The sequence below is a fragment of the Pezoporus flaviventris genome, unplaced genomic scaffold (assembly GCF_033815535.1).
Source record: "Pezoporus flaviventris isolate CSIRO_AGI_PZ_B2104156 unplaced genomic scaffold, CSIRO_AGI_Pfla_v1 ptg000035l, whole genome shotgun sequence".
NCBI classification, from domain to species: domain Eukaryota; kingdom Metazoa; phylum Chordata; class Aves; order Psittaciformes; family Psittacidae; genus Pezoporus; species Pezoporus flaviventris.
The window spans coordinates 7,016,908-7,043,948 of NW_026892583.1; the positions used below are offsets into that span (position 1 = coordinate 7,016,908).

General features: G+C 38.2%; 1 protein-coding gene across 8 annotated transcripts in view; it reads left to right on the forward strand.

Moving 5' to 3' along the window:
* The window catches only part of KIAA0586 (KIAA0586 ortholog), a 74,489-nt gene that overhangs the window by 37,747 nt on the left and 9,701 nt on the right, over positions 1–27,041 (forward strand). For 3 of the 8 annotated variants that reach the window (XM_061462422.1, XM_061462424.1, XM_061462423.1), the window contains 5 exons: positions 651–785; positions 2,065–2,245; positions 4,688–4,824; positions 9,848–9,935; positions 18,570–19,067. In XM_061462422.1, coding sequence (XP_061318406.1) covers positions 651–785; positions 2,065–2,245; positions 4,688–4,824; positions 9,848–9,935; positions 18,570–18,856 — 828 coding nt within the window. In that variant the 3' untranslated portion in view covers positions 18,857–19,067. Of the gene's footprint in view, positions 1–630; positions 787–2,064; positions 2,246–4,687; positions 4,825–9,847; positions 9,946–18,569; positions 19,068–27,041 lie in introns of those variants that run through there. The other 5 variants (XM_061462427.1, XM_061462426.1, XM_061462425.1 and 2 more) reach the window with 5 other exon arrangements.

Consider the following 27,041-nt stretch of genomic DNA (forward strand, 5'->3'; position numbering starts at 1 on the left):
AGACTGTGCTCTCTGAACTTGCAGATCTTTCTGTCTGTTGTCCAGACTTTGCCATGTGAGTGTATAGGCACCTGAAGAGAACACCCTACTCTTGATCAAGACTGTAAAAGTTCCTTTTGTGGGCTTCCCTTTACACGCCTTCTCTGTCTGCCACTCTCTTAAATTCTGGGCTTAAGACTGTTATGAAGAGAACCTAAATTTTAGTTCTTTTTAATCAGGTTAGGCTCTCTAAGATGTTATTCTTTCTCTTTGTCAGCTGGATTATAACTCCTTCTAATAGTCTTCCATCCCCAAACTAGGCTCCCTGGTTGAGGAAGCTAAATCCTAGCTGGTGAGAGTAGTTCTGCAGCCAGATTGTTCCTAGTGACCAGTATGTGTGAGGTTTTAACTGTTTCCCTGAACTTTGTAGGCCTAAAGGGCCTTCTTCTCTAAGTATTGCAGTCTTACGGATTAAATAAAGACTCTGCATGCTTGTGGGTAAAAGGAGAAAGCAGTGTGTTGTCAGTTTGCTTATTTTTAAATGCCTTGATTTTAATGACACAAGTTCTCAGTGTGGAAACTAACAACTTTAGTTCACAATTAATGCTTTTTTTTTAATAGTAAGAATGATTCAAGTTATATATTATGTAGATTTTGTTTCTTTGATTTAGGATTATGATCCTCCCAGTGAAGGGCAAGTGGTGAGAAGACCAGATAAAGGCTATCACAGGGATCCTGTCCTGACTCTTTTAGCCAAATTAAATCAAGCACCTCTTGCTGCACAGGAAGGAATATACCATTTGGAGGTAACTTACAGTCATTGTCCTTCCAGCACAGTAATTTTGAAGTGATACTTTCCTACTCAAAAGTAATATTTCAAGCTTACAACTCCTGTTGGTTGTAGAACAGGTTCATACACTTAATTTCCTGCTGGAAGTGATCCCACTTCTGTTGCCTTTGTTCTTGTGTAAAACTTTAAAAAACACTGAAGGTTAAGTGTTGTTATAAACAAAACTGTGTAGTATCACACATACCTAGTTTTCAAGGTGTGTATGTGATTGTTCCAGTGTACCAGATTTGTTCTATTGATTTGAGCACCAAGAAAGTTTTCTCTCTCTTGAGCAGTATAGGTGGTATGTTTAACAGTACAAGTTCACTGCACTTTACAGCCATCTGAGAGTTTTAGGGAGGTATGAAGAAAACTCAGCAAATGTTTACATGCACTTTAGCACTTTAGATACTGATCTTGGAACAAAACCTCCAAAATATCCATATCCGGATACAGAAAATTGTAACTACTGCATAACAAAGGATAACAGTCATTTTTTGCCACACATTTTCTATGTGGAAATTAATAGTTTGAACTGGGAGTCTATTCTAATCAACATAGCTAGAGGAATGTTTAAAGGAAGTGAACTGTGAGTACTGCAATACGGTTCATCAGCAGTTTTATTTATGGCAGATCTTGTTTTTTGTGATTTTATTGATGCATATGCAGTTTTTTCCATCTATCTCGGTCCGTTTAGACTAAATAAGTAGTAACTTCACTCACCTCTCACCTCCTTAACTGTTCCTTTGTCTGTCTTTATTTTGCTTAATGAGCTCCAGTAGATGGACTTAGTGAAAAGCTTTCTACAGTGTTCAGCTCTGAATCTGACTATTTGTTGTGACATTTTCTCATCAGCCCTACCGTTTACAAACATCTCTAATTTACTTTTTTCCTTTCTCATACTTACGGACTACTTGGTCTGTCCATACAAGACACTAACGAATTTACCCCTGAATCTGGCAAGATGTATGCAAACATACTTTCTCATTTGCAAGAGAAAGAATGTTCTCCTAGGATTTGGCTGGACACGGTGCTGGGCCACCTGGTCTAGGTCATGCTTTTCCCAGTAAGATTGGGCCAGATGATCCTTGAGGTCCCTTCCAACCTGGTATTCTGTGATTCTATATGACTGATTCTGTAGACTTAAGTTTTTATATGCTCTAAGGGTTAATGTAATTAGATAACTGTGTGTGGTTTTGGAAGAAATACATTGCTGTTTTTTATATCTGCTGTTCTGATGTTGCTGTTCTGTGTAGGATTCTGATGATAGTGTTGGGCAGCTCAGTGAAGGTCAAAGACCAAGGCTGACCAAAGCAGCAGAGAGAATCCTAATGGGACATTCAGTTTATGTGGACCATCCAACAGGTCAGACTTCTGAGAACAGACCACACCGGAGATTCCGTTCTCCATCTCCAGGGCAGCTTGTCCGAATTGGAGGTACAAGTAGGCTGTTATTTCTTCTCTGTGATATTTGTGTGGATCCTGAGGGTCTTCTACAACAGTATCTGAAATAATTTCAACGAATACGTTAACAAAATTAAAAATTTATAGGTGATTTCTGCAATGAAATTATTTTCATTTCTATTTTGAGAACTGAATTTAATTGAAGCCTTGCCTTCACTCTCCTTTATCTATAGTATTCTGCAATTTGAACAAAAATCATGGCAAGTACCCAGTTGCCGATAGAAAAGTTGACTTGTAAAGTATGTATTCTTTTAAGTCAAATTCAGTTCTCAAAACCACTTATTTTAATCATTCTTGAAGTCAGTTTCCACAGGACAAGTATTAACGCTGGCAGTTGAAGATCCTTGTTTCTGTCCCCTTACACAGCACACCTCCTCATTGGTTTTATCACTCCATCAAGATGATACTGCAGTGTCTCGTAACGGGCAGTATATTTTAGCTTCATATATTCAGGGGCTGTAGGGATGCTGGGGAGGGACTATTCATTAGGGACTGTAGTGATAGGACAGGGGCTAACGGGTTAAAACTTAAACAGGGGAAGTTTAGATTGGATATAAGGAAGAAGTTCTTTACTGTTAGGGGGGTGAGGCACTGGAGTGGGCTGCCCAGGGAAGTTGTGAATGCTCCATCCCTGGCAGTGTTCAAAGCCAGGCTGGACAGAGCCTTGGGTGACATGGTTTAGTGTGAGGTGTCCCTGCCCATGGCAGGGGGATTGGAACTGGATGATCTTAAGGTCCTTTCCAGCCCTAACTATTCTATGGTTCTATGATTCCTATGGAAATTCTTTTTTCCCCAGATGAGGGTAGCTGAGGCATACAACTAATGGCTTGCACAAAATATTGCAGGGATGAGTTGCTATGGTAAAGCAGTAATTTATTTTTTTCAGTTGAAAACAGTCATGTAGCCAATGCTGCATCCTTCCTCTACCTTATTTTTTAATCCCAGTTTCTCTGTTGTTATCTGAAAATCAAGTTTAGAAGTACCTTTTCAGGTGTGTATAGGGGAATGCCCTGTGCTTTTACATCTGTAATAATCCAATACTGAGTTGCATTGCATCTGACGATTTTTAACTTAGCTTCTCTCCCTGCCCACCAACGTATACTGTGCTGGACACTGGCACAGTATTCATTCACATTGCTGAGGAAATAACATTGTAGGATCTGCTTTCAAAACAAGATTTTCTTCATATTAGAGAGGAACAGAAAATCTTGTGTCCAAGTCCTTTCGATAGTGAAGTCAACACTGCGTAGGAAACAATCTGGTTTTGGAGGTGGGGAACGGGGTGGAGGAGGAAGAAATGCTCTGTGATTGCTTCCACTTTTCTTCCAAATCTTTTTTATCTGCCCCCTGGTATGGGAGATTATATGTCCTTCAGTCTATTGCAGGTTAGGACTAAGAGCTATTCCTTGATAGCCACAAGAGTTACAACACAGGTCCATAATTTTATTTTATAATCATATTTAGGGGTAATATTAAATAAGTGCTACACCAGTAGATTTCAAAGTTCACATATTTCAGGGTGTGTGTCTCTGTACATTTAAGCTTGCAGTGGATGATCAGTTTCTCTGTCAGAATGAGTCACAGATAAGACTGTAAGAATTCTGGGGATTGTGTGTCTATGGGTATCTTCAGTTTTGTGAACGGTTTTTATTTGTATCATAGAAACATGATGTCTATTTATAGGATGGAGCAGGTGTTGTTTGTAGGTATATAACAGCACCTTGATCAGTCTTTCATTTATAAAGCCTTGTTTTCAGTGCCTGAAGTCATGAACATAAAAACCATCATGCAAATGAAATGTGGCACATACAGTCTTAAAGTGAACAATAATTACAGTTAATTAAACAATGATTATAGTTAATTAGGCTTAAAATTAATTCTTTGGCTCTGTATGATAGCAGGAGACTAAAGTTAGTTCATGAGCTATCAGTACATTTTTCATAAAGACGCTTTACATACTTGCAGGCTGCAAAAGCATGATAAATGATGGACTATATAGCAAATTATCCCTTTTAAAAAAGACAATGTGCCGGTTTCTTTTAATTCAGACAACAGTGAAACATTTTCATGAAGAAGCCTTTCAAATCTCTTTCCAATATGTGTGCTAAAGCTCATAAAACATATACTGGTATGATGAGCTGTACAGCTTTGAAGCTGCCATAAATGCTTGCCATGTTAGAAATCTACAGATGATAAAACTGATTTATTTTTTCAATTTCCACAGACATGTATTTCTTATTTCCCACAAGAACAATTTAAAGGTTATACAATGAGCCATGTGAGGAGGAAGTAATTCACTTTAACATTGTATGTCCCATTGCTGAATCTTGAAAGGTTTCACATCTTGCCATGAGTTGACTGGGACATTAACGGTCCAGTCCATCAAGGAATTTTTTTATTTTTATCTTTTGGCAGAAATTCTTGGAGATGAGGATACAGCTCATAGTCCAATGCTTATGGCTGAACTGGAATTGCAACCGGTTTCAAATCCTGTTCTGCAAGCAGCCCAGTCAAGCCGCAGAGTGACATCTCTCTCAGAGGATCTGTCCCAGGTAAACCTAAGGATCTTTTCTACGACTAGTCAGAAAGTGCAAACTGAAACCCAGGAAAATAAATTTTCCTGTTTCACTATGGTGACGGACAACTCAGAACTGGTGCATTTAAGATACACATTCAGCTTAGAAACTGAAGTCAAGACTTCATGTGTGCAATAAAAATGGTTGTGTTTACTGTGACAGAATCCTTACAATATGCTTTCTATTAGGGTCAGACCTTTTTCTGTGCTTCCTCACAGCTTCAGTAGTCTCACAGGCTCTAATACTATACGTAGCTCAGATGAGGCATTCCAATGTTTTAGGGGCACAGTGCTTCAAATACAGAAGAATAACATGATGGATATATGGGAGAGGAAGCAACAATGGAGGTTCGGTCTCACAGAATCATAGAATAGTTAGGGTTGGAAAGGACCTTATGAATTGTAACTCTTTTTCAGCATTTCAGGAGCATCATTTATCCTATTAGGAGAAGGGTTAGAAAGGCAGTAATGATGATGTATCTCAGAATACTTGAAGGTAGATAAATACCCTGTTGATTTCTGCTTGAAACGTATAGGGTTAATCCATTGCTACTTTATTAGTGTGTGCTGTTACCTAGAGATGATGGTTTGCTTGCTAACTAAAGATAAATTTAAATGGTGAGTGGAAAAAGCTGAAAATGAGCCAGGAGACTGCTCTGTATTATGATAAGCTTCACAGTATGTTTGAAAGTAGCAATACACTTACCTTAGTTGCTATGTTCCTGAATGCATTCTGTCCTTCCCTGATGTTCTTTCAATGTTAAAAATAACCTAAAGTTGACCTGTCTTGTGGTTTTATGTTTTGGAGCTTTGATGTCTGTCATGCCACTGGTGTCTGAGCAGTTCTTAAATATGTCACTTCAGATGAGAAAAAGGATTTTAAATGTTATACCTTTTTCACTTTGAGATTACCAGAACATATTATTTCTTTGAATGATTGTTCACAGGCAAAAGTGGATTCTATTAAAGCACTGTGTCTGTTGGAGTGAGCTCATATCCTTGTTATTGCTTCACAAGCCAAAAGTAAAAAGGACAGAGAGGGTAAACCATGTTTTCTTCTTTTAGCACCATTAACTGTGGTAAATAACACAGTGATACCTACATCTTGTGCTCTGGAGAGTTAGCTGATTTTGTTAGGATTTATTTTTGTTTGCCTGGGTACAGGCAAATGATAATGTACTATGTGTAAGATTGCCTATTACCCATAGTCTTACCTATGCAAGAAATGTAGTGTGATCTGACAGTGTCTTAGAAAATATACAAATAGTTATATATTATCTTTAGAAACTTTCTTGCATCTGAATCTGTAGGGTAGGTTTTTTTGCCTGCAGATATGTAAAACTCATTCTTCTTACAAACCAGCCAAACAAACACCTGAACTTTGTGTGGTCAGTTTTGGTTTTTTCCCCCAAACAAAAGAATCTCTTCCCATAAGTGGGTGTTCCTGACGTAAGCCCATGAGAAACATCAGCCCTGTTTCTCACTGGCTAATTTTTTAGTTTTCCTGTGTTGTGACCATACCTGTAAGTATACCTTTAATCACAGAAAATGTCTATCCTGAATAGGGCAAAACCAAGATCCATAAGATCCTTTACTAGATCCCTATATCCTTTTCTGGAAAGACAACCACCACCAAAAAATGCCTGTACCAGATGACTTGAAGGCTTGCTTTGACAGCATCTATCTACCATCTAACAATGATGATGAACTTTTCCCTTAGTTTCAATTAGGGATGGCATCTGTCTTCAGATCTGCAGCTTGATCTGCTTTGTTACTTGCCTTTAGGAAACAGATTTTCTTGTAATATAGTATCAGCTAATAGAGCAAGAGATACTCGAGCTTCCAGAATGATTCATTGCATGCAATGTTTAAGGCAGTAATCACTTCAAACTTCTTAAAAGATTTCCACCCAAGTTAGTCACTGACTCTCACATCAGTTGTTTCACATCTAAATTTCAGCTCTAGGCAGTGTTTGCCTTCATTGAAATGAAACTGTATCAGCTATGTACAAAGCCAGAAGATGAGTCTGTTTAGGAGCAAAACTAGGTTTTTCAGGATGTTTGCCAAGATCTGAAAAAATACATGGTATTTCAGATGGTGTCCAGCTGGGCTTTGTTCTGATGTAACTGGGAACAATCCTCCTGCATCTTAGGGTTCGTTGTGACAGATCTTGGGTGTTTTCTGTAGTCTGTCTGAGCAGGATCCTCATTTCAGGGAGGTTGTGGGCAGTGATGTGAAGCTGCCATATACATGCTGCTTGTTCTTTCCCTGGGACGGGTGTGTACATCAGATTTTGGCCAAGAGAAAGAACATTGTCTTTTCATGTAGGGCCAGAGCATTTAGTCATGAAAAGTGGAGTCTGTGTGAGCACTTGCTGCAAAACAAATGGCTTAAGTCATACAGGAATTTTCTTATCTATGCAGATTCCTTGGCTGCTCCTCCACTTCTGGCATTGGTGGTTTTTTTTTGAGATTTATTTATACTTTTAGCCACTGTTAGACAGAATGCCAGACTAAATGCATCTTCAGTTTGACCCCTTCTGTCCATTCTTGTGCAACCATACAGGAATTGACTGTTACTTGTGGCCACTTTGCCCTTGTGTTTTTAGCATTAAGAAGCAAAAGAATGACTAGGAGGAAGCTGGGCTCTTCCTGTTCTAGATGAAGCAATTTGAACATGGGAGGTACATGAACATTGAAGTCATATTTGTTTGGCTAAACATTTCAAAGATGGTTAACCTGAATAATTTTAAGACCCAAATGCATTGCTGAAATCTTAGAAAACCAGTTGCAAAATACTTTTATAATGTTCTTATGCAAGTATGAATGTTTTTATACAATCAACATTTTTTAAGTGGGATTGTCACTTTGGTATGTATTCTCATTAGGTTTTATTTTTAGTATTTCAAAATACATGGTGTTTTTAATCTTCAGGAATGCGTAATTGTAAGCTATGAATCTATGTATTATCTCTCAACTTCTGTTTGCACCTTGTTTCAGTTTAAGCTGGTTTTTGATTTGTCCTATTAAAAATCCAAACCAAAGAAACACTTCAGATCTACTCATGAATATGCTGTTGTGTTGCTTACATTTAATATTCTGTGACAGTGCTGGCTTCCAATCACATCTCCATGAGACCCTCCTTCTTTCAGAAAATCATCTCAACTCTTTTATATCTTGTCAGCTTTAGATGATGAGCAGAGTTGATCAACATCGTGGTGTGTAGAGATGCCCAATTTAGTACTAGTCCTAACTGGTCTGTCTGTCCACATAGTGCCTTGTGCAGATGCTAGCTCAATCTCAGGTGCATGTAGTTCACTTTTGTCAGCTTATGCTTATTGTTGTGTTGGTGAGGTTGTGTTGGCGTTTTTTAGAAATTATATGCTATCTACTAGTGTAGCCCTTTCTGTGCTTTGTTTAATGGGGAGAGTAAACAAGCATTGAGGGAAAGACAGTGCCTAAATGGTGTATGGTTGTTTTTACCCCTGATTTTTGCCACACTGGCTTAAATGATCGTGAAGTACATGAGAAGCAGTGTCATCCCTGTTGAGATTTCTGTTATTGTTGGAGACAGTTGTTAGCTGAGAGAAAAGGGAAGCTCTGATTGCATAGTTGGCACTATGCTTATTCATTGCCAGACATAAAAATTGTCTTCATTTATATTTTTGTCTCTTAGTTTCAGTTGTGACCTCCACAGCAGTGGAGGGTTTCTCTTACAGAACTGAAAAATACTTTCCTATTATTTCTTTTTGCTTTTGGGAAGCAAAATACCACTGGTACTTTGTCATCAGATCTTCAAAAGAACAGCAGTGCCATTGCTTCTCAGATCATATAATTTTCCCAGAATTCATACAGTAATTCTGTCCATAGGCTCCAAATGCTCTGTGATATGCAAAAATTTGTGATCTTTCTTGTGTTCCTCCTTCTTTAGGAATCTTCATTAAAAAAACCCTTTATATTAATCTACAGAATCAACAGAATAACTGATGAAATCAAATTTTTCTATCTTAGAGAATCATAGAATCACAGAATGGTTTGGGTTGGAAGGGCCCTTAAACTCATCCAGTTCCAACCCCCTTCCACTAGACCAGGTTGCTCAAAGCCCCGTCCAACCTGGCCTTGAACACTGCCAGGGGTGGGGCAGCCACAGCTTCTCTGGGCAACCTGTGCCAGTGCTTCACCATCCTCACAGTGAAGAACTTCTTTCTGATATCTAATCTAATTTTACCCTCTTTCAGCTTAAAGCCATTACCCCTTGTCCTATCAGTACATGCCCTTGCACAAAGTACCTCTCCAGCTTTCAGATGCTTAAGAATGCCTACGTCTTCTAGGACTCTATGACTCTTGTTTTACACTTTTCACGTTTCCTGTATACATGTGGTGGAATGTCTCTGGGCTACGATTCCTGTTCCAGTTAATACATAAGATAACAAATGTGCTTGACAAATATGATGTCTCCCTTTTTAACATGCAGAGTGTTTGTTGCTTCTAAGAATCTGTTTTCCTCAGGCATTGTTTCAGACATAGCATAGAAGAGCATTTCAGGAAGAGCAGAAAATGTTTCTTAAAACATGGTCATAAATTTTATACTTGGCATTGGCTTTCCAACCTGTGTGCTGAAATTTTTATTTTTCTTTTCAACTTTATCTTTGTAGTTAGGGGGATAATACCTAGGAAGAAGTCCTGGGTATTGAAGAAAGCCAGAGAAATCTTATGTTCTTTCTGCCACATATTTTGAGTAGAAATTGAAGGTCTCCTTGTGTCTTCAGGTCTAAATGGCACTTTGCCATACTTCCTGCTCCCAGGATGTTTGTCTAGAGGAAATAACACTGCAATAGGCTAATTCAGATTGAATTCTTTTGAAGTCAAAAGGAATGGAGAGCAAGTGCATATCCTTTAATGAATCTTTAAAAATCTCTTTCTTGAAGCTCCACAAAATTTTTACTGTGCTTTTACATCAAAAGGTAGATTTGTAATATGATTTTAATGTTTGATATATAGGAAGAAAGCCAAGGAGCTGCACAAGTTGAGACTGTGAAACCCCAAGTTATTTATGTGAGAAGGAAGTCTGAAGAGATGCAACGAGAAGGTAAATCAATGTCAATAGGCAAACATAGTTCTTTCAGTTAAGCACATCAATTTTAAACGTTGTTGTATACTGATGTATAATAAAGTTCTGATTTTTTTCTTTTTAAATTTGGTTTTCATTACTACTGAAATCTCAAAATTTCCAAATGTTCATATATAGTGTCTATAAATCTACATGATTATGATATTGTTAAGGTGCACTGAAAGGATTGGAAAGATATCTGCACATAAGTCATCAGAATCCTTGCAGTTAGGTATTTTCTTAAATTTTTGTTTGCCAAGAGCATTACAATATGCATATTATGTAGTCAGCTGAACCTTAATTGCTTTAGAGAATGCTGTTCAGCAAACAAAATATTCATACTCTTGTGATAAATGGGAGTGGTTCGTGTGCATGAGAAAATGCAAGGGTATTGGAGAAGGACTGAAAGATAAGAAAAAGTTAAGATCATGCAAATGTGAAAAAAATAGCTTTTCAGTGTTAAAATAGCCTATTTTGAGATGGGCTTCAAGGTAGTATTTAGCAGTTAGTGACCTTCTTTTGTGAAGGACACTATGTATTATCTATGCATAACTATGCTATTTTTGGAGATGTCATGGTTTGAGCCCTGTCGGCAAGCCAGCCACACAGTTTCTCTCTTCCCCCCGCCTCCTTCTTCCCTCCCCCGCTCCCAGAGGAGAATCAAAAGAATGTAACTCCCACAGGTTGAGATAAGAGCAGTTCTGTAACTAAGGTATAACACAAAGCCCTGCTGCTGCCACCAATAATAATAATGATAAAGGAAATAAGAAGGGAACAGAATACGATACCACCCGCCGAAACGAGCACGACCGAGCAGTGAGTGCCCTTCCAGGTAACTCCCAGTTACATCCCGGGCATGACGTGCTGTGGTATGGAATATCTCTGGCTAGTTTGGGTCAGGTGTCCTGTCTCTGTTTCCTCCTGGCTTCCCCTCCTCCCTGGCAGAGCATGAGGCTCACAAAGTCCTTGGCTAGACCAAACATTTGAGCAGTAACTAAAAACATCGGTGTTATCAGCGCTGTTCCCAGGCCAAAAGTCAACAACGCAGCTCTGCACCAGCTACTAAGAAAGAGAAAAAATGACTGCTACTGCTAAACCCAGGGCAGGAGATTACTTAACAGTACTTGTTAAAAGCATTAAGGATGTTGCATGAGAAGGAGAGAATATTTTGTTTCTGGTAGTTCAAGTCAGTGTTGGAAGAACAAGCTGTGCATATTACTGCCATATTTAATTGTTGTAGCAGATAAGAAGTTTGTGGAGGTGGAGGGGGAGATACATGGCGGTTTTACTGTTACATGCTAAGAACAGGAATCTAAAAACCTGCATGTCAACAATATATGCAATTATAATTGCTTCACCCTAGTATAGACCAATTCTTCCTTCAAACTCTTTTAGAATAATTCTTTGAACTTCCTCAATTTATTTTTTTTTTTAACATCTAATTGAATTATAATTCTGATGGAATTATTTTGTTTCAAATATTTCTAAGTTGTAAGAAAAGCCCTAGGTCAATGTTATTGGTCATGGGACTTAAGACCAATCATGGTTTACATATGAAGAAAGCTATGAATAATGTAAAGTTATGAATAATGGATAATTAGTGGAAAAGCTTACAGAACTGAAGTGGCACACCTTAGTGCATGTGTGTGCTTTGTTGTAGGCACATTTATGAACATGTGGTTTTAAAGTGGGTAGATAAAGACCTAATTTATTAAAAAATGGGGGCTAACTCTAATATTAGTGGAAAATATTGCAAGAAGAACTGTATATTTCCTCTGGTATTCAGAAAATCCAAATTTCCTCAGGAAAGAGAATTCCTAGTAAGTTTAACATGACCTCTGAATTGCAAAAAAATTATGTAGCAGCTCTGCCTTGCAGGATCAGCCTGTTCCCAACTTTAACAGCAGTTGTAGGAATCTTCCTCCTCTTCTTCTTTCTAAGACTTGCTATTAAGCATCAGAGAGGGGGAAAGAGTGGGATAGTCTTTCTAACGCTGTACTTCATGATTTTACACTTTTGTCTCCAAGTCTTAATAAGGCAGCACTTTCAGCCTGTATCATTGATTAGGGTCTTAAGCGAGAGAGGGATTTAAATGGAGTAAAATATTTTTATTGAATCTGTTTTCTGGAATATTTATTAAAAAAAAAAAAAATTTACCTGTACTGTAATACAAAGTATTCAGGCGCAGTACAATTATGTCTGTGTGTCAGATGAAAATGTTTGACCACGAGATGGCAGTAGTCAATTTTCTTCGAAACTAGAAGAAAAAGATGATTTATATACCAGGATAATTTAATTCTCATTCAAAGTATACGTATTTAACGAGCCAATAAAAATCTAGAGGATTTGCAAATGGAAGTAACTTGTCTGTCAGTTTAAACCGGAAGGTCTTGTCTCCATAAGCTTTACCACAGCAAACTTAATCAGGCAAAAAGTTGAAGGTAGAAATTAATAAGAATTATTTGAAAGAAAAATGAGAACTTGCAACATGATAAAAGAGTGTGTTTTCAAATACAACATTTCAAAGCTAAGCACATCTGTTACTGTAAGTTCAAAGCACCCTCTTGATAAAAACTTCATGTCAAATTGTTGCCTTCACTGAGATAGCAAGAGACAATGAGTACTCGCCTGAAAATGGAAAAGGAGTTCAGGGGCAGGACCATTTAGGTATTTTTTTTTGAGTTTAAAGGGTAAGTGATTGTATCAGCAATAGTGCTTGTAAAACCTAGAACCCTGAAATGAAGTGTGAATTCAGGGTGTTGGGAGAAAGAGGAAATCATTTTGGACTTAGAGCTGGATGTAAAAAGAAAAAAAAAAAAAGCTTTTTTCATTTAATTGATAAATACATGACAATTATTTTTTTTTCATGTTTTGTCTATGGTCATAAATATATATATGGTAGAAGTTTCTTTTGTTGTTTTAAAAAAAGTTTGTGGTCTAGAGTGAACATGTGTTTTTACTGAAAGAAAGTTGATTGATGTCTTCTAATGAAAGTTGAAATTCAGTAGGACTGTTACAATATCATGCCTGAAAGGGTAAGGTCTCCTGAAAGTTACAATTAAAAATAAACCCTGAATGTATTATTAATTGAAATGTGTGCCTTCTGTAGACATAGTGGAGACAGTGGTTTGAAAACATACATTTGTAGTATATAATATACATGCATATATATTTTTGGCTTTATTATACCATTTAATCTTTGTGCCATTCCTTCAAATATCTTCATAAATTTAATATGATAATAATTGTTGTGGTTGGTGAATGCACATATTTCCAGAATGGAAGCATTTTCAGGCTTACATTAATATGATTCCAAATTTTTAAATTAAAGTGAAAGAACAGGTGGCACTCCTTGACTGTAGAGCATTTTTAAACTTTAATATGAACAGCTCAGAACCAAGGGATAGGTGTATCTTTACTTAATTATTTTTCTACAGCACAGCCACTCAAACTGTGACCTAGAGAGCACAACTTCATGACAGTAATTCCTTTTTATCTCTAGCTAGTGAATTATATTCAGTCGGCCATAACTATATGGGAAAGTAATATTGGGACACCAAGCAATTGGCTTTGTTGCCACAGAGAGATAGCAAAATTGCTTGTGGGAGGAGATGGTCTGTGCAATAAATGAATAAGAGGGCAAGAAGCCCTTAAAACAATCTGCATAAAAAATAAAGCTTCCAGAGTCGCTCTTCAGTATTGAAAATGGGCTACTTCTGTGTTAACACTGACATTATGCTGTATTGAAACCTTTAATACTGAAAATATGACTATGACTAAATAATTTTTTGCTTCTCTTCTTCAGCCAGGAATTGCTTAGAGTTAGGTTTTGGGTTATTTTTTCTTGAAACTGTTGCGGCATGAGGCAAATCTCTAACAGATGCTTCAAGGAAGGAAGATAATTAGGATAAGGCTAAAGGTCTTTATTTTTTTTCTTGGAACTGGAACTGTTTTTATCAAAACTTAATAACTAACTATTCTACTGAAAGTTTACTTTCTCCTCAGTATCCTGCTGTTTCTCTTTTTGGACTGAATTTCACTAAAGGCTTTTGCTGCTAAAGACTGTCCATACCACCCTGAAAATAGCAGCTAATGAAGCAAAACAGAGCTTTTCTTTCACACTGTGGAGAGTACCATCACAGACTGAGAAGTACAAAGAGTTTCCATGGCTTACATTGCTCCTTGAATTTGACTAATTTCTGAGAGATCTTGGAAACTGAAGTAATGAAATCAATTAGCTGTAATTACGACATTTTTCAGGCAAATGTCCTATTAGAGGTTTATGTAAGTTTTTTGGTGTTTCTTCAGAACTCTTACTTCTGCTCTATTTTGACTCTGGTTTTCTTATACAGTTGCCTCCCTGTGCTATCAGATGGCTCATTGGCATAATTCAGTTAATACATTTTACATTTGGGCAAGTCAGGAAATGCAAAGCTGCATTTCCCACAGAAACTGTGTCTTGGCTATAAGTAATCATAGCTTTTAGGTGCACCAGGGGGTTTAGAACAGCGGTTCACAATGAGTTTTCATTTGTTGTTTTTTTTGTTTGTTTTTGTACATATCCATAGCAGTTATATGATAGCCCATGCATTAGAAAACATGCATCTGAGTAATAAGTATGCATTTTGCATAATATCCCTACAAAATCTTCAGCAGCTATGCTTGAGAGTTTCTAGTTTGAATTATTGTAAGTCATTATTTAGCTGTGTTACACTACATTTGGAACAGGAGTTTTGAATTCTTGGCTTTTGTAAATATTTTTATCTGTTAAGAAAGTGCCATCTATATCTATGGTTGCTTCTTTTCTCACTCAGTTACTTTAGTTATTTTTCAGAGAAATGTTAAACAAAAGTTTGATTTTATTATTTTTTTAATTTTTTTTTTCGTAGCTTAAGGCAAAATCTTGTGTAGAATTGTTATTGTGGACAGCGATATCCTTCTGCTCTGGTTGTGTTCTGCTGCTTCAGCATATGGTCCTGAGAAACCAAGAACCAGGAGCTGCTGTGGGTTTCATGGGACTGTGCACATCCTTGCACTCACTTATTCCCAAAGAATCTTCTTCTTGTAAATGGTCCTCTAGTCTCCTAGACACGTCATTTCTTCCCCTTTTTTTTTGTGCAAAAGGCGTGAACTACAGGCAGGTGAAGCACAAATCTCCCTGGTATGATTTTTAGACTCCTAGAATGTAATTTGATTTTTTTGAGGCATCTAAGTTAATTGAAAATCAAGTAATCAGGTGAAGAAATGAACCCCCCCAAAGAAAAAACAGCTTAAGCTTAAAGAAAACTGTACCATGCAGGCTCATACTGCCGTACGGTCTGAGGATTTCTTACTGACGGGCACAGTTGGGTAGAAGTCATTCTCCTCTGAAGTCCATTTCCACACCATGTATCACCTGGCTTTTTATTTCAGGTCTGCGTGCATCACTTGGCATTTTTTTTCTACTTTTAAGAGGTTGAGAGTTAGTTCTCCACTTTCTGTATGCATCTTTAAATGGCACAGAAGGATACAGTGCTCTCTCACTTCTGCAGTATTGTCAAGACATTTTTGTGACCTTCTGCTTTTGCTGTGGGGGGTATGTGCAAAGGTAGAAAACTTCCCTTTAGTCTTCCCTTGGTGCCTATACAGATGATACTTTACACCCATCATGATATCTGCACAGCTTTGTGTGTCTTCAAGTTTCCTTTGTACAGTCCACTTGAGAATCAACTTCTGCACCGTGCTGGATGTGTGTATGGTTAATCTTTAGAGGGAAGGTATTTTGCAATTTCCATGCAGAAAATAGAATAAAGCTGGGAATCTTCCAGTGTGAGCTTAAAGAATGTTCCCACTTAGAAGTTTTACATTCAGGAGATGAGGCTGGCATCTATAGCCCCATTGCACAAGCAGGTGAAAGCAGATCAAGGTTATTTCTTTCTCCCTTTTGATTGGATCTTTGTGTTTAAAGTACACTTATTTTGCTGAGATTTGGGGTATATTCTTGTACCAAGTCCCTCCTCTGGTCTGTACACAGCAGCAGGAATTTTCACTGAAATTCCAGCACTAGTTTAGCTTTTTCTGTGGAAAGGGGAAAAAAAAAAACACCTTAGTTGAAGTGACATATCACTACTTAAAAGATTACTTCCTATGGAGACTCTCATATACTTGGATTTCTTACTTGTCTTATCTTAGATTTACTGTGTCTCAAGGTAAATATCCAGAAATCTCATCTGATTCCTTCTTCAAGCCTAGATTTTAAGGGATTGCAGGTGATCTAGTCCTGTGCTATCCCTCAAAGTGCATTATATATCTCATGAAGTTCAGGGCAGTGACAAAATTAAGCCTGGTATTTCACTTATAATGAGGGTTATAATGTACAAATAATGAAGGACCAGTCCCTTTTTCATACTGATAAGCTGAAAACCTGTGGTACTGCTGCATAAAGCATTTATCCAATGTACATTCTGGAGTTCATACACCCTTTTTGCCTCAAAGTATCCTGTGGCATCCGCTATGCATGCCTGCTGAGCATCAGCTGTCTGTATCATGTCACACAGACACCAGAAGGTTCTGCAGATCTTCTATTTTTAAGTATATCTTAATAACATAAAGGGTTTTACTACCAAATGTATAAGAATTTCTTAAAAAACAACAAAAAAATTACATTTGCTTTTCAAACATTTGTGACTACCTGCTGGAATCAAAGCAGCCCAGACTACCAGGCAGTTCTGCTAAGCTGCATGAAGCATCACTGCTTTTTCCCTGCAATGTGAATCAGTGTGGATTTCTGCATTTTTCTTTTTTTTTTCTTTTTTTCTTTTTGTCATCTTGGTGGTTTTGATTGGGTTGGGGTTTGGGTTTTTGTTTTTGGGTTTTTTTTGCTGGTTGGTTTGGTTTGGGGATTTTTTTGTTTGTTTTGGGGTTTTGGGTAGCTTGTGTCTCTTGTGACTAGGCATATTCTGGGCAGAGTTGTCATTAAAAGGAGAGTACTTCTTGCTGCTGCATATCCAGTCTGAAGAGTTGGAATGTACTAGCTGAGAGTCCTGAATTGTAGTTTCCACTTTGGCAGTCTACCTTTTGATCTTTCACCAGTTCCAGTTTCCAGTTGTATAAATCCACCTATTGTCAGCCTGTCTGGGGTGCAAGCTAGAATGTGACGCTTTTTCTTTTTGTAAGATTCTCGTGTGTTGGTGATTCAACTGAAGTTGCTGTGCATTGCAAGCAGTGTATAGTCTCAGTAGCAAGTATTAAATACCATCTCAGATCTCCTGGATGCTAACACACTCCTCACTAGTCTACTGAAATTGTTGTGCCAAGACAGTCTTTCTCACAGCCTGTATAGGATCTGTAAACACACTGGGATCTGACTGAAGCAGCTTTGTATTGTGTATTATGATTTGTATGCACTTTTAGAAACTTACAGTAATTGCTGTTGCCTTCATTGTAAAGAGCAAAAATAAACACGCACAATAAACCCCCTTAATGGGCAGTGATCCCACTGGCACTGTTCTTGAGTAACTGAATAAAAGCAGATGGTAGCAAGCTGACTAGGCTGACCTGCTTTCCCCTTTCATGCAAACATTGCTTATATAAATGGGGGACACACAGAAAAAATTAATGGGCTTGGGCAAGCCACCTAAGGACAGAGACTCCCCATGTACTTAATGCTTGCATCAGCCTGAGGGCTGTTTCCAGTTAACTCTTCTCTGGAGGGAGAAGTTTCTCACAAATTAGTGGTTCCACAGCTCTGAGCCCATGCTTTAATAAGAAAGAACTGATGTGCATCTAGAAAGTAAGCTTGCGTAGCTGTTCTGTGGCCTGTGTGTTGTGGTAGGTCATAGAAAATGGTCAGAATAGTCTCCCCTGAACCTGCTACTCATTTATATACATGTAATTGAGTCTGAAGTCCCTTTACACGTCATCTTCTGTCATAATATTGTGAAGAGGCATTTGATTTTTATGGTCTCGTACTCCTTTAATTCACATGTGTATTTGTTAGCAGTTATGGTAAATGAATTTTAATTGGAATTTTTAGTTCTAAACGATGTGCCTCACTATGTCACCATAACAAGATGTATTGTAAGAAATAGCATTGTCTTTTTCAGCAGAGCATTTGGTTGGAGTTATGGGAATATGCAACAGCCTCTGTCAGAGATTACAGCCTGTAAAAGCAGTTTCCTCACTAAGATATGTTTATGCTGCTTAGTCACTATTGTTTTCAGCCTGGGACATCAGCCTGACTACAGCTAAGCTGGTTAGAAACTTTTCCAGCCATCTCAGGTAGACCTGCTGCCAACTTTGTGTTAGTTTTATTGGGAGGTGCTCTACAGGATCTTCTAGGATGACCACCCTTACTTGGATTAACAGTCATTTAAGAAGTCCTCTTATCTCACACTTCTTTTTTAATGTTAAAGTTATGTTTCTTTTATAAAAGACACCAGTATCAGAGTGGGAAGTCTTTATACCTTTGGATGCTGGCAATACACTGCATGGGTACTGTATGTCACCGTACAGTGATGAGTATTTCAAATGCATATTTCAACTTGGAGTAACATATATAGCACTATGATAGGAGAAATGTGGGCTTTCTGTCTTCAGTATGTGCTGAGTTTGTTTTATTTTTCTGGTTGGCAGGTAAGGCCGATGTTGCCCTTTATATTTCAGTGGCTTGTGGGTGTCTTGAGAGCAGCACAACAAAAGGAAGAGCTTCTGCTTTCCCTGCTGTTTTGGTGGTTGTGGTCCTTGGGCAGAAGCAGCTGGACTCTCTTCAGCTTTACCTGTTCTTAAAGAGCTCTGAATTCAGCTTTTTTAAGCACTTCTTAAAAACTGGAAGGAGCCAGCTGTTTGTGTGGGGAGTGGCTGGGTGGAAGAGAAATACTAGGACAAGAGTGTATATGCTGGCTGGAGGTAGCTTAATGTGAGTGATGAATAGCCCACAGATGCTGACTGTTTGCCCCCAAACCTATTTTATAGGGGAGATGGGGGATTTACAAAAGCTGTCATTCTCAGCCATTAAACGTTTTTCTTTTCCTGTTTTAATGTTTTGTGAATTTTTTCACTGCTAGCAGAGGTGAGACATAGCTATAAAGTTATTAATAAAACCTAACCAGCCAATAAAAGTGGGTATTTTGATGATTAGTGTCTGCAGTCAAATTGAAATGATACTTTTTTTCTTTTACTGCTTATTATATTGTGAAAGGGCTTGACTTACAGGCAGTTTTTGTGCTCGTGAACAGTGTTGTCACCAAATACTATATTTGCTTCTTTTTCGGTATGCTTTAGGAGTAAACAAACCTTCTAATTTGTTCACTGAAGAGAGGCCAGGTTTTTGCAGCACCACCTTATCAGTAGTGATACAAGACTGTCTAAGTATAAATATGTTTTCAGTGCCCATGTGATGAATTTTTTAAGACTAGGACCCCAGCAAACTTTCAAATGAGGCAACAGTGTGGAGTAAATATCTAGGCTGCCTTCCAAATGAAGAATACTATAAAAGTAATCATAATGCTTCTCTTTGATAACATGCTGATTTTGAGAAATGCAGTATGCCATAGTAGCTTTCTTCTTTAAAGTAGGGTAAGGACTGGTGAGTGAAGATTAAAGCCGTCATGCGTGACCTGTTGCTCACTGCTGAGGTTACATACGCATTTTGTAATAGTGTGAAATAGCATGCAAATGTAAAACTTGGTTAAGACATTATTCATCTTCGCATAAAACTAATCTTGAGGGAAAATACCGCAAATTCTCATCTCTAAATTACCAGTTGCAAATGTGCTTTTGGTGACTGCATTTGCAAGGAACAGTAGTAAATGATGGAGATGGGTTAAAATCTGTCTGTGGACTACTGTGTTCTGGTTTTTATCATGAATGCTGTCATGCAAGGAAAAAGAAATACCTACACCTAGAAAAACTTCATTTAGATTTAGAACCTTTGTATCTGTATTATTGTTCTTCTTTAATCTAAAACTTACGTTTTGCTTTTAAAGAAGGAAGAACTGTTCTTAAGCACAGTTGTAAACAACCTGAGTGAAAGTTGTTGAGTGTAACACAAAATACGCAGCAATTCTACTTTGGCAGCAGGGAGGTAACTTTCTCTTTATATACGGCATGACTTTGACTTTCTATTAACTGTTTCTTTTTTAATGTCAGGTAAGCATGTAGTTTCAATACAAAATAATAAATCAACTCTACGTGAACAATGAAAATGTGTATCTCATGTTTTCTCGATCTGCTAGAATTACATTTATGTTTTGTCTCAAAATTATGCAGTCAAAGCAGGTTAGACTTAATATGTGATGATCTGCTGACCTCCATCTTAACTCAGGTTGTTACAGTAAAGCAATAATCTCAGCATTGCATATCATGGCCTTGTTTTATGCGCTGTACATATTGCAAGAGTTAAGCAGAGCTGTGTTTGTTTAAAAACAGTATAACAGCTGTAGTTTCTGTCCTTGTCAGGCCATTGTTTCTTCAGTAGGAGTAAAAAGCATGGAATTTGTTGGCAAGTCGTTAATTTCTGGGGTTTTTTGTTTAGTTTGTTTTTATAATTCCATAATTACTGATCTTGAGAAAATTGTTTTATTTACTTAACAGTTGCCATTGTGCCCTGGTATGTAAGTCAAAATTATAAATGGGAAATATTTACTAGTTTGAGTTACAGTGTAAATACATGATTAACTTCTTAAAAGTGCATGTTGCTTATTTCAGTAATTGGACCCGCTCCTAGAGACAGGCAGGGAGATTACACAGGGAATGCTTGTTTCTGAAGATGAAGCTTCCTTCCTGATTAGAGAAAAGAAAGAAAAGAAAGGGGGGAGTAGTTTCCTGTTGAGTCCTCACTTTACCGGAGGCCCGGCAGTCATGCCTCCCCCTGCTCCAGCTGGCCTTTACATGCCGTCCTTTGTGGAGGCGTTCTCTGATGAACAATGTCCAAAACCATTTTTATGAGAGCAATTGGGTTTGCCTGCACAGGCAGACCTGGGATTTAAAGAGGTTTTTGCTCCTCTCTCATTGGCTTTTAAATGCAGGGCTACAACAGCCAGCATCTCTGAAGTTAAGGCTTGATAAAGGCTGTTCTGTTCCCAAGATTCATAATCTTCTAAATACAGCCTAATGAAGAGACTAAACCCAAAATTGCAGCGGTACGTAAAACATGTGTTCTGACCTCGATATATATGATGTGAAAAATGAATAGCAGCAGCACTGCAGGCAAAATCTGCTCTGCTACAATGTGACAACCCACCCCTTCATTGGAGGTTTCAAGAATTTGGCTATGCTTTTGGAAATAAGCCTTATGATTCTGCTGGAGAGATGTTTTAGCTCAGGCAGAGCACAGCACACAACGGCTTTGTTGGAGTGCTGGCTCTGTGCTTATGGCAGGAAGCTAAACTAAAACCTTACTTTTCTACCTACATTATGTGGTGGTGGTTTTGTATGCAGGCTTGAGAACCACAGCAGCTGAAAGCTAGCACCACTTAAGATGACAATAAGGGTCTTACTTCATTAATTCAGTAAGGGTTTTTTTTCTGTCTTTAAGGACAAACTCCCTTGCTTTCTCTGTCCACCGTGGGCTGTTAAATGAGAACCATGCATTCAGTTCCTTAAGCCAGCTGCTTTTTGCAAGTCTGCAAGGAAAGTTAAGCATTTACAAAGAGAAAACTTGTACACTTCTTGTGTACCCATCATAGGTCTGAATGATGTGTTCAGATGCTTACATCATGCATCACTGCTAGCTCAGACCATCAAGCAATCTTCAGAAGCAGTGAAGCTTAAGGGGATGTGTGGTGGTGTGCTAAAGCTGATGGGTCCCAGGATGGTGTGTTTTCATAAAGCATCTAGGACATCTGGCTGTCACTGCATTTTGTAGACATTCTTGCTTGGGTATCCAGGTATGTGACTGTCTCTCAGAGCATGCCATCCAACTGTTCGATGCTGGTTTAGAGCACTGCAGTGCAGAGCCTGCCAGAGGGAATATTTTGGAGTCTATGAAAAGAAAGTTCAGATGTTTTTAGTCTTGAGAATGAAATTGCAGAAGGCCCTTAGAGGTCTGACTTATTGTGCAATCTCTGTAAGTAATTTGTAATCAAAATACCTTTGCACATGTCACTTTCATATTTCCTGTAATAAAACAGCAAGAGCAATTAAGATTTTGGACCATAATCATCTACAAGCTTCTAAAAATGAATGGGTTGGGGATTTTTTGAGTTATGGCTGAAATAGCCAATTTTAAAATTTTTGATTGCTTCAAAAAAAGTTTTGTCATTTATTTTAATAGATTTTTAACTGTAGTTTGACAAACAAAACTGTTATGTGATAATGTAATTGGTCTGAAGTTTACTTCTAAAGAAAACCTCCAAAAAAAAAAAAAACGACAAACCTCACCCCCCCCCCCCCCCCCCCCCCAAGACAACTAAGTAAGAAACCAGAACTCTTCATGAAACTGGAAGACATCTGTACTCTGGTAACCCATCATGTGACCTACTGGATTTTATGCATTTCAAATCAAAAAGAATCAGTAAATATACTGCTGTATGCATGCAAATGTGTCTAATAACCCAGTGTGCTATGTATCTATAATGCTGCTCTGACACAGTTCAGAAAGTTGTCTGTGGTCTTGGCATTCTTCAGGAAACATGAGATTAATATAGCTGCCTTTGTCATACAATTTTTTTCTTGTTTAAGTAGGTGTGTGAAGGCTTGTGCTACATAAATGAATTATATTGAAGACTTTGGAGGAAGAAGGGGCTTGTAAACGAGACTGAAATTAATGAATATAAAAATTAGAAATCAAAACTTTATGTTTAGTCTGAGGAGAAACAATTCCTGAAACCATAACCACATGGCTGTTTCTTGTTTGCATCAACTCTGGTTGACTGTTATTGTCTTCTGTTAATTCTCTGGGGCAGTGGCCTGACTTTGTTGAATGAGCCAATTGTTTTCCTTTGTGTTGCCCATCAAGTAAGTCCCCATCTGGTTTGTATCAGACTGTTTTCACAGCCAACAACTGCTGCCTTTTCTATATCCTGACACTTAAGGGCCCCATGCTATCAAAGCATTGCTGTGATAGCCTGTCTGGCTGGGCCCATACAGCTGTGCCTTGCAGCTTGAAACTATTACCCAAGTAATGGTAACTTAGAACTTGAACTGGCTCTTATTCCCATTGGTGTCGTGTGTACAGTGAACAGAATACATTTTTGTTGAACTTTGTGTTCAAAAAAAATATTCTTTAATGCTCTCAGTTTATATGATTGGTTAGTTTTTAGTTTCTAGCAACTTCCTGTATCTAGAGGCAGTTTTTGTGTTCTAAAACATTAATGAGTACAATACAAGCAATATTTATTGAAGGCACTGTTGTTATTACTTACTTTTATGGTACATTAAAGCTCAGTAATTGAAAATTAAACAAGCAAATTATTCTTAATGAGGATTTTTTCTTATTGGATTTAGAATATGTTTCTAGGAAACTCTCTGTACGTGATGAATTTAGGTTGTGTGAATAATGCCACACCTTGGATACCGTTCTACTCACTTTCCAAGCAGCTATCTAAAAACCCAGAGCAGTGAACAATGAGTCTGCATTAATCTGTTAATTTGTTGTCTCAAGATATAGGGAAGGATTGGATAACTCTATAACCTAGGCAGTTAACTATATTATAGTTTGCATTGCAGAATCACTGAGAGGCCCCAGGCATGACCCAGGCCCCTTTCTGCCAGGCTTCCTACATAGTAGGAGGCAGTCCTGTTCTGAGGGACCTTGCAAAATGTGTGTTCTCTCCCTCCAAGATTTAAGGAAACCGAACATTGCATCATATAACAGTGACGTTCAGATACAGTCTGTGTAAAGAAAGATAATCTTTAAGCATTTGTTCTCTTCTGCTTCTGGTGGACCATGTAACTCTCAGTGTCAGAGTAATGATGAGGAGAAACATAATCGCCAACTGTATCTGTACTGAATTTTAAATATATTCTGGACTCAGTTCTTTCATGGTATTTAAGAGAGTTTTAAGACTTTTGACAAGGGCACATAGGGATAGGATAAGGGGGAATGGCTTTGAGATTAAAAAGGGCAGATTTAGATTACATATTAGGAAGAAGTTCTTCGCTATGAGGGTAGTGAGGCACTGGCACAGGTTGCCCAGGGAGGCTGTGGCTGCCCCATCCCCAGCACTGTTCAAGGCCAGGTTGGACGGGGCTTTGAACAACCTGGTGTAGTGGAAGGTGTCCCTGCCCATGGCAAGGGGATTGGAAGCAGGTGAGCTTTAAGGTTACTTCCAACCCAAAGCATCCTGTGATTCTACAAATACTTGCAGGGTAGGTGTTACTGAACGTTGGAGTACATTTGTGTATATGTAACGTGAATGAATTTGCTTCAAGTAAAATACTGGGGAGCCATTAAATTCCATGAGACAGATGAGAGATTTTTTTGTCTTTGTGCTTTTCTACTGGTACACACTGGGTGTCAGACTGTGGCAGATTAGGATTGTGCTAAATAATTTGGTTTATGTCTTTGTCAGGTATATGGAGGGTTTGCAAAAGCTACTTTCTTATGGAGCTTTCCATAATTGCTCTTCTTACGAACTCTACAACTCCTAAATTCAGGAGTTGCAATATGAGCTCGAGAGTGGTGATAAAACCCAGGCACCTATGCTGTTCACCTGCACAACGTGCAGTAGTCCATGGCTCTGCAAGGAAGCTGTTCTCACACATGCTGACTGTATTTCTGTACACACTCCTTTGCAGTGCAGATTTCCCTGTATTCTGGCCAGGAATATTTAAACCCAGACAACTGATAAATGATTTTAATTCGGGCTGCTTACAAGCTATACTAATCAAGATTGTGGTCCAAAGCAATGAAGAAAATTATTGATGAACTGAGTGCAAACCAGGTTTGGCACCAACAACTTGAACTGGGAAGAGTGAATGTCAAAGAGCTGCAATGCTTTCTAAAATAAGTTGGCAGCAGATACTAGAAGGAGTTGTCACCATCAGTTAATGCAGCCAGCATTCAGAATTCCAGCTTGTGTGTGTCGTGCAGCTTCAGAGGTAAAGAACATCTGCCCAAATGAGAACCTAATGTGAAGAAGTGTGTTCAGCATCTCAGAAAGCAGTGCTTGGCTGCTGCTCACAGATTTGTGCAGAGCAGCTACCAGGTTGCTAAGAACAGTTGTTGGTATCACAGTTGCTGCTGAGGAGCCGCTGGTAGGTCGTGCAGTCTTGAAGAGGCACAGTGTTGCTGGCAGCAGCCTGCAGTGTTTTTCCTGCTATTTACAGCAGTTAGCAGAGATGGAGGTGTGTATCATATTAAAATCAGTAGCGATGTGTCCAAGAGAAAGTTTAGAAGGTGGTGTAGTGTGCTAAATACATAGTATAGATGTAGAGCAGTTCATTTATTCTACTAATTTAGAGCTCTGATTCACTCAAGTATTGCAAAGGAATTTTGGTTTTACTCTTTCCCATGTAACAGGCCAAGGTTCTTGGATTGGTTTTTGTTGTTGTGGTGGGGTTTTTGTTTTCTTTTACAAGGAGGAATGCTTATCTCTATTGCATGAAGTTTTAACATGTTAGATTTTACCAAACTTTAAACTAGCAAAGGATAAAACCACATTTATTCTCAGATCTTTCCAAGTTTCTGGTCCTTGGGCATTAAATTGTAAGGACAGTATTACTTTGTCATCACACTGGGTATTCATTTCAAGAGAGGGCTTATTCAATCTTTGGCAGAATAGGGTCTGGATACATACACAGTAGCAGTCTTCTAGCAGATCTTCCAGTAAAGATATTTAACGTTTTCTGTATTTGAGCGTACGCTTACTTATGTAGGTTATTATGTAGGTTACATACAGTATTCTTTCTGAGCTAACAGAATAATTGCTTGCCTCTAAACTTCCTGGAATTGCTTATTCCTAACACATTTTTCAAAGTTAATTGGTATGCACAAAAGATAAAACCTTTAGCAGCCATCTTCTGCTGTTGAACAGTGGCTTGAAAGGAGATCTTTTGAACAAGTCGGCATACATGCTAGAAATACGTATGGAGGCATCCTAGTGTTTCTTAGAATGCATCACTGGAAAATGCTAACTGTATATAGCTGGTTTGGTCTGTCTTGTTTTGTTTTTTCCTCTGGAAAACATTCAGCATCTCCTTTTTAAAAGGTGCAATTATGAAAATTGAATAACTGCTGTAGGTATAAGCATTTTAATGTGCCAGGTTTTGTAATGGAAGTACAGTAATAGGAGTCCTGGCAAACTGTCTCCATGACTTTTTAAGTGAAAATCATCAAAACAAGTGTATAGGGTCATGTGAATATTTAAGTATTAAGAATAGAGAAAAGTTATTTCATTTGTGGTCATCTAGAAAAACACTTGTTATTGGAATGTTTTTTTTTATGCTTAGTGTATCTTATTTAAATTTTTATTGTAAGAATGCAGTTAGTGACTCCATTATATATGAAGACTGACTTGCAATGAGAAGATTCTGCCCTTCAGCACTGCCCTTCAGGCAGTGTGGTAAAGAAAGTTTTCTGTTTTCTACCTGATGCCCATCCCCTAGCTTTCATTAAAATCTGCGTGCAGATTGCTGTCATGGCTGGAAGGAATGTAACCTTCTTGCCCAGAAAATCCTGTTGTCTGTTTGAGGTAGAGCTTATCAAGGTCTCCCATCATACTTTTAAGTGATAGAAGGTAGCTTATTGACTTCTTACACTGGTTCACTGAAAGTTGTCCTCATACATTCCTAACAATTTTTTAATAGTCATGTAGCTGAGGAATTAATAAGCTGCAAAGCATGCGATGCTTAGTAAGCATATGCAGTGCAAGCATCACTGCAGATAACATGCTCAGTCTTGACCTGCAACATACTGAACCTGTCTGATAAGTAGAGATTGTCAAATGTGCATCCCGGTGATATGGACAATCATGCATTAAAGACTGCATATAGAGCAGCATGTTGGGGTGACTGCTGGCAATTTAACTGCCTGGGCCAAACTGATTTGGAGACAGGAGGGGACTCCAGAGTAACCCCATATGTATCATGGCCAGGACGCTAACTGCGTAATTTGCTTAGGGGATCCCCTCACTGGGACACCCATCTTCATTTTAACGTGAACTT